We start from the raw sequence: 8,181 nt of genomic DNA, 5'->3' as shown, positions 1-8,181 counted from the left end.
GTTCCTCTACGATGGATCGCAAAGGACGCTACGAGCCACTAGAGCCAGTCCATAGCTCGGAGAGTGTCACGTGTCCTCTTGGGGGAGGGGGAGTGACGCCAGAACAGAGAAGTCACATGACATGCCACGGGCTATGAATTGGCTCGGGCAGCTCGTAGCGTTCATCGCGCCAAATTTTAAGGTTTACGCGATAGAGAGGGGGGCCCTATAACTAGGTAAACAGCCGACTCGTATACAAAGGATGCCGCTTCGGAGATATGCTTCGTACAATAAGATATGCCGCTTCGGAGATTGTCTTTGGGTTCTATCAGAACCGGCCATCTTCACGTGTGCTTCAACGCGCGTTGAGGGTGCTCGGTTATGGTGCGTCGCGTCAACACCACATTCGCGCAATTTTACTACAGGCAGAGTTCACTGCTCTGTGTCCTCTAAAGAGCCGTCTGCTGCTTCCGAAAGAGTAGGACGTTGAATAGGCCAATCAGGGGCACCGAACTCGCGATAGATGCTAGCACGAGAAATGCTGGCGTCTTTTTAAAAAGAAAAACACAGAAAAACGTGGAGTTTCCCTTTCTCTTTTGGCGTGATTAGATCGAAGCAAGCAAGCAGAACTTTGTCAGAACACTTAACGCCGGTTGAGAGGCGGTTACAACATGGAGAAAATTTACTTCTTTCAGTGCCCCCGTTGCAAATTTTTTGATGAAAAATTGACTGTGGTCGTTAGTCATCTCGGTGTCGTGCACAGTGGAGAGCACAACTTCCTTGTCACATGTGCTGTGGACAGTTGTGGAAAGTCATACAGGCACGTCGAGTCGTGCAGAAAACATCTATACCGGAAGCACAAGGATGCCATTTCGCCACCTGAACCTCCGCAACTAGAAAGCCCCATGGAGTGTGAAAGTGCACAGAATGACCCAGTTCTCCCAGATGAAAGTGCGCAGGATGACCCAGTTCTCCCAGATGAAAGTGCGCAGGATGACCTAGTTCTCCCAGGTGGAAGTCGTGACAATCCACCATCCACCAGCACCACCAAGCCTCAGACATTTGAAGAGTTTCTTTCCACCATGACCAAGACTGTCTGCATGTGTTTCTTTAAGTTGACAGAAGAGCACAAGGTGCCTCACAGTGCAGCAGACTTGGTGTTTGCAGACATGCGGTTCATGCATCAGGTTGTATTAGAACAATTTGCTGGACAGGTTAAACAGGCCTTGCTATTCAGCTACCACGCACTGCCCAGAGAACTAGCAACTCCACTTGATTGCACCTTTGTTGAACAGATTTTCAGCTGTGTCAGGTCAAAGCATGCACGAGAGCAGTTCGCAAGAAACATGTTTCCGTTTGTGAGTCCAGATGAAATGAAAGTCGGAGATGAAGGTGACACATTTCAATATGTATCGATTGGAAAAGTGCTTACAAATATCCTCCAGTTGAAGGCAGCTCCAGAACTCTTAATTGATGAGCATGTCCCCACTTTGACAGACGATGGGTACAAGACCTATAAAGACTTCAGGGATGGATCCGTGTATGAAAGGTTACGAGATGTTGTGACAGACGCATCTGTAATGACGCTCTTTGTGCTACTCTACATGGACGAGGTGGAAATTGCCAACCCCCTCGGGGCCAAACGTGGAGTCCACAAGCTGACAACAGTGTATTTCACACTGCTAAACATCCACCCACGGTACAGATCAAGGTTGAGGTCTGTCTACTTAGTCATTCTAGCAAAATTTAAGGATGTCGAAAAACATGGGCTTTGTGCCATCCTGAAACCACTACTTGACGATTTGGAAGAACTCAGCAGCACTGGCCTCACTGCAGCTATAAATTGTGTTCCACAAAATGTGTAGGTTATTGTGATGGCAGCGTGTGGCGACAATCTCTCCAAACATAAGTTAGGAGGGTTTTCGGCGTGTTTTTCGCAAGGGCGTGTATGCCGCTACTGTATGGTGACAAGTCGCGACCTTCGTACCGTGACAAGTGAAGAGCACTGCCAAATAAAGACAAGAGATAACCACAACAGCCACTCAGCTGCAGTTAAGATAAACCCTCAGGTCAATTGCAAGCTGTATGGTGTTGTCGGCCCATCCCCAATATCACAGTTGACCTATTTTGATGTCATGATGCAAATGGCCCTTGACGTCATGCACGATCTTTTTGAAGGTGCGGTTGCATTTATCATTAAGCATGTCACAAAAAGTCTAATGGACGAAGGCACTCTGAGCCTGGAGGATCTGAAGAGAGTGGAGACTTTTCCTTCCGGGTTCAATGACAGGAAAAACCGTCCAGAACCACTGACAGCTGCATTTATTCAGGGAGGAGCAAGCCTCAAAGGCACGGCCTCTCAAAAACGGTGCCTGTTCAGACTCTATCCCCTGATATTCGGAACATCTATTCCGGAAGGAAACAGACACCGGAATGTGCTCCTCCAGCTGCACAGATTGTTGATGTGGTGCTCTCTAAAGAGATTCCCGAGGACTGGCTTGCATACCTCGAAGTTCTAGTGGAAGACTTCATCCAAGCATTCACAGAGATGTACCCTGAGGCAAGGATCCTCCCAAAAATCCACTACATTGTGCACTACGCAAGGATGACAGCTGCCCTTGGACCTTTGCGCCAATACAGGTGCCTTCGCTTTGAAGCAAAGCATCAGTATTTTAAAGCCATGGCTTCAAAGGTAAAAAATTTCAGAAACATCTGCAAGACGCTTGCATCACGGCACCAGTTGCCGCAGAGCTTTGAAATGAATTCCTTTGAAGCAAAATCAAGTCCAAGAATGCTGCGTGCAAGAGAGGTCAACAGAGATAATTTGCCAGCTGCTGCTCAAAGCTTGGAGCACAAAGTGAGCCTCTTGGAAACGAAAAGTGTTTCCCTAGATGCAGGAGATTACAGAGAAGACGACATTCTCGTGGTAGTGAAAGGAGAGCTCCCCACATTCGTACAGATCCACAACATTTATGTGTCTCATAATGATGTGTTTTTGTTACTTGAAATGCTTGCAACAGACTGCTTTCAGCAACATGTGCGTGCTTGAACTCTCAGAATGTGGTCCCGAACTCGAGGTATCACATCACCACCTCGACTTGTACAATGATGGACTTGTATGTTGTCGCCTTGACATCTTGTTTTAAACAGCCGAAATCTGTTCAACTTGTGTATATGATTACATAATTAGTTTGAGTTTCATACTAATAAAACTGCTTTCTTAATAGTATATCTCGACAATGTCTGCATTAAAACGAGTGCCGCTAAACAAAAACTTGTCTGAACCACGGCTAAATAAACTGAGGCAGAGCCGTATATGGGGAAAGTTTGGTCAGTCTATGATCTCGCCGCCGTAACGTCCCCCTCCCGAGTGATTGGTCAGTCTATGATCTCGCCGCCGTAACGTCCCCCTCCCGAGTGAGCCAATCAGCTCGCGGCGCAGAGCGAGAGGCGTGAGCGCATGCGCGTGGACCCCAGCCCAGTGGGGAGGGCCGCCATTTTCATTAATTCGCCCGGCGGAAGCATGGGATCGACATCCAAATTTGGATTCTTTCCTTTTATTTGGCAGGCTCTGGCAAGAAAATGATGCAGTGTTATTCCTTCGTGGCTTAAAAAGCAAACGAATTAAGCTTCTGCATGTCTGAACGCAAACTTGGATTCAGGCAAAAAAGAAATAAGCCCGTAGCAGATGACGCGTAGCCTCCACAGTGCTCCGAGTCAATAGTGTTCCGTCAAAATGGCGATCGTCTCCTCTTTGCTCCCTTCTTTCTCTTTCGCTCCTTTGCACTCTCCTCCTTTTCCTTCACCTTTCTCCTCTCCAGCGCCTTCGTTGCCACACCCACTGGCCAGACTCTCCCAATATACGGCTCTGAACTGAGGCACGCGGACCGCTTATGACACCCAAGGGGAAATAGATGCAACCCACCATGTCTTCAAAACTTTTAAGACATCCTCGGTTTGTGATAACAAACGATTTTAACTGCTGTGTCAGTCTTAAAAAGCAAGTTTTCAGCATGAATGGAGAGTTTACAAAAAAATTCAACTGCTCTCCTCCCTTCACACAAATGCCTGTTTAAAAAAAAAAGTATGCAGCACGTAGACTATGACAGTCTATTGCCGCAAAATCCCGAGAAATAGACCTCCTGAAATCGAGAAAGAATTGGCTAAAAATGAAGTGTGGGTCAACTTTCAGCATGCAATCAAGAAAGCTTGAAAAAAAATAATAAACTATTTTTAGATTATGTTTTTCTGCCAAACTTGTTATCGAAGCAAGGGACAATGAAGCAAATATGACTATATTTTCCAGTCAGCAATGTTCGCTTATATCTCGCTATAGCTAACAAGATGTATTTACGCCGAGGTCATCATATATCCCACACTACGATTACTTTCGATATTTAAAAGAATAGCCAATCAAGCGAAAAATAGGGGTGGGTTACCTTTCCGGGGTGGAGCATCTCGGGAGTTTACAGTAGCTCCTGATATGGCATGCAGTAGGAAAGTGAGTTTATTCTACAGAAATGAACAATATTTCAAAAGATTGTAAAAATGTTACCAATATTTTTTAATGTACTTGCAGAAATGAGAATCACAGCAGAAGTGCACAGATAGGAACACCACCATTCTCAGATGATCATAGTCATGCCTTGGAGCTGCGGACACCACAGAGCCTGCACAATAACAGAAAAGCAAATATACTTTTATACTCTTCATTCAGTCCATATTTGTTCAAAAACGCTTCGATGCACATGACACTTGGGGAATTAGCATCTATTATTACAAATGAATTGTAACAGCCTAATGACTAATACGAAATGCAGAAGGCTGTAGAAAGGCACTCAGTACATGAGACAGATACAGATAAAGTCAAGCGGGAAAGAGATGCAATTTAGTTGAAAAGAATGAAAGCATAGCTTGAACATGTCACAGGCATCCAAGTATGGCTGTCCATCATGTTCAATGTATTTTAGCTGCCCTAACTGAAGTACAGTAAGTTTGAATGTTTCATTGATAGCATTGCTGCTACCACGTTAGGACTGGTACTGTAATCAACTTTTGGATCAGAAGCACGGGGTGCTGTCTGCTTCTGTTTGCTCTTGTGTGTGTTTCTTTTGTCTATAAACAAAATATTTTCTGTGAGTGTTTCTTCATCCAAATATACTAAACACCATTTTCGACACGAAATGGAATTGTTCCTTCATTTTAAGGGTCACCGTCTGCTTTCGATTGTTTCCTTGTACCCCACAATAGCATTTACATTCATTTGCCGTTAGCAGATGAATTCTACACTTTTCAGCACAATGGTACCGAAAAGTGTAGCATGGTACAGAAAAGTGTAGCATGGTGCAGACAAGCCCAGGGCAGCGAACTTCCGGTATATGTTTTAGGACAGGCTGCACTTGACTACAGTGGTGTGCACAGGCACGTAGCCAGGGGGGAGGCCCTGGCTACGTGCCTGTGCACGTAGCAAGGGCCTCTCCCCTGGCTTGTCACGGCTGCCTTTGTCCCTGTCTTGTCACGGTTTTAAACCGAAGATGCTTGTCAACAAACTAGCCAAACATACCGTTTAGCAACCCAAAATCGAACTCTCAAGATAACTGTTACCAGTAAGAGCTGTCCATGCGCTTCCTTTTCTAAAAAAAGAAAATAGAAACATTTATTTTAAGCGACAATGAAAACGACCTCGTTCTTTTTGCTGGCGCCTCGCTACGGCAGGGCATGCGCCTCAAACTTGTCACAGGCAGTATCGCGCACATGCAGTCTGTGCGTGACGTTTGGGTCGCAGAAAAGCCTTTACCGAGCGCCCTCAATAGTGGGAAACGGTACTCCATTGGTGTGTTGTTGTTGGCGATGTAGGTTGGGAGCTCGCAAGCAAACAGAGGCTTAGCCTCCTCTATACGGAGAAAGCCTGGCACATCGACGACGGAGCCATAGAGCGCGCGGCCGCAGGAAAAAGGAGAGGAGGAGCGCGCCGACCTTTTTCGTGTAACCCCAAACCCAGCGCGCAACTGACCTACTCGCACCCTCGACCCAGTGAACACCCGGTGCATCACTCGGGCACAGGGTATGCAACCGCGCAGGGTATGGGCGAGTAGGCTTACTGACGGTGTGGTCGAGCGCGTCACGTTTCTCGAAGGCATGCGGCTTCGTCCGTGGGCTACTTTTGAATAGTTTCTCTTTACCGTGTAAAGATGTCAGAAAATTGTCGATCGTCGGGCTACCATTGCGTAGTGTTCGAGTGTAGTAACAATTTTTCCAAACGGAAGCGCAGCCGTGCCAAGTGGTGCGATGAGCACAAGAAGCCGCAATGCGAGTGTGGCTGCAACATGTTTGTTCTTCACGCGTTCCCGACGGATTCCGAGTTAAGACGACAGTGGATTGCGAACGTCAATCGTGAAGGCTTTGTCCCAAACGCATCGTCAAGGGTGTGCTCAGATCACTTCGTTGACGGCAAGCGGACCGTATCCAACCCAGTGCTGATGCTCCGTTTGGGATATCACCGCAAGGTATGTCATCGTTTCACGGCATGGGCTATTTGTTTAAGTACATTTTAAGCAATCGGTTCATCGAGCGGCGTTTCATCGACAGGTTGTTTTACGCTGCAGTGTTTCAGCCAAAGTCGGTCGTGGTTTCACATCAATTCATTAAATCGAAACGAAACGAACTCTTGTTCATTTCATCAACAGAGCTTGCGACGGTTCGTCGACAGCTTTTTCGAGCCATAGCCCTGCATACTGACTCTGCGGTGGCATTAATGTCACTGGTAGCATTGGGGAGACTCAATTGACAGTGTGACGCTGAGAGCGGCGAGCGGTTGCCTCGGCCGCCGGCCTCCTAATTCCGTCTTTTCCGATTGCGTAACCGTCTGTTATGAGGCGTAGTGTGTCGCCACGATCCCACAGGCACGATTACGGCTTCTACGGCGGCCGCTTCCCACTCTCATCGTCAATCACTGCTCCATTGAGTTCGTCCCTACGAGCCCGGCACCCTAGATGCCGCTAGATTTATTCGAGGCCAGTGACCTCAATGCTTATCCAATCAAGTTCTAGCGAGTTTAATGATTTGTCGACGAAACGTCGCAACAGCGTGCGGTTCTCGTAACAAATTTTGCTGAAACAGTGCAGTGCCGACGAAGCGTGCTTCGAGGGAACGTTTGTCAATAAAGACACAAACCGACTTTTTTTTTTTAATCAAGTACTTTGGGTTGTTTGATCACACCTGTGGAATGTTCTGCAGGTTGTCCTAGGCCGAAGACAGCTTGAACGAGAGTATGTACCACCGCTCAAGTTGCAGGTACCAATTACCGAGAGCTTGCATGTATGCGTAACAGGCTTGATTACGTAATGTTACTTTTTTTTTTTTTGTAGAAGCTCGACCAGAACTCGCGGTGGTCTTCGTCCTCAGGCTTTGGAGGAGTCAAGGTAAGGTGCATGGACGTTGCAGTACAAACATATTAAAGTTGAGTCCTTATCTCGGAAGGTACCCTTCTAAATAATTTATTTGAGCTGTTTGAATTCTTCCTGTACAAGGCACAAATGCTCAAGCATGGTGGATAACATAAGTTTTTTTGTTACTCTCTGTTAGAAACCACTGGCAAGCACTGCCACAAATGTAGGGCCTCAGCCGCCAACTCTGTTGACAGCCACGCGGCTATCCAGTGTGGTAAGCAGACCTTTCCACTTGCCTCTCATCTTGTCCCCCATTGCATGGTGTCAATTGTCTGCCCACTTTTCTCATGACGTAGCATGCCCCAGAATCCATGGCTGGTACTAACGTTGGCCCTTGTTCACAAACTGTTTTGGGAACGATTCAGCTATCCAATGTGGTAATCAGACAGTTGCACTTACTTCACAGCTCGCTTCGTTGTCTAGTGAAAATGACTTCGGTTTTTTGCTCGGCACAGCAGTTGCCAGCATACACTGCTGTCACTAACGTCGGGCCTTGTGCACCAACTGTTTTCAGAACCACTCGGCTACCCAGCGTGTTGAACGGACCTTTGCACTTGCCCCTCGTCTTGCCCTATATTGCACATTGTTAATTGCTTGCCCACCTTTTTCTCAAAACAGTCACCACGACACACTGCTGCCACTGACATTGGGCCAAAGCCGCCAACTGGTTCGGGAAGCACTCGGCAACCTAGCATGGTGAGCAGACAGTTGCACTAACTTGTCAGCTCACTCTTTGTTGTCCAGTGAAAATGAC

The 8,181-nt window shown here is 46.9% G+C and overlaps 1 protein-coding gene across 1 annotated transcript; it reads left to right on the top strand.

Annotated features, from left to right (window-relative positions):
• Positions 1-650: 650 nt before the first annotated feature.
• Positions 651-1,844, top strand: LOC120843248. Its single transcript, XM_040214537.1, has one exon. The coding sequence runs from the start codon at positions 651-653 to the stop codon at positions 1,842-1,844; it is 1,194 nt and encodes a 397-aa protein (XP_040070471.1).
• Positions 1,845-8,181: the final 6,337 nt, after the last annotated feature.

This window comes from Ixodes scapularis, unplaced genomic scaffold, assembly GCF_016920785.2.
Source record: "Ixodes scapularis isolate PalLabHiFi unplaced genomic scaffold, ASM1692078v2 PGA_scaffold8__174_contigs__length_109621045, whole genome shotgun sequence".
Classification (NCBI taxonomy): Eukaryota; Metazoa; Arthropoda; class Arachnida; order Ixodida; family Ixodidae; genus Ixodes; species Ixodes scapularis.
This window is presented reverse-complemented; position numbering and strand designations above follow the sequence as displayed.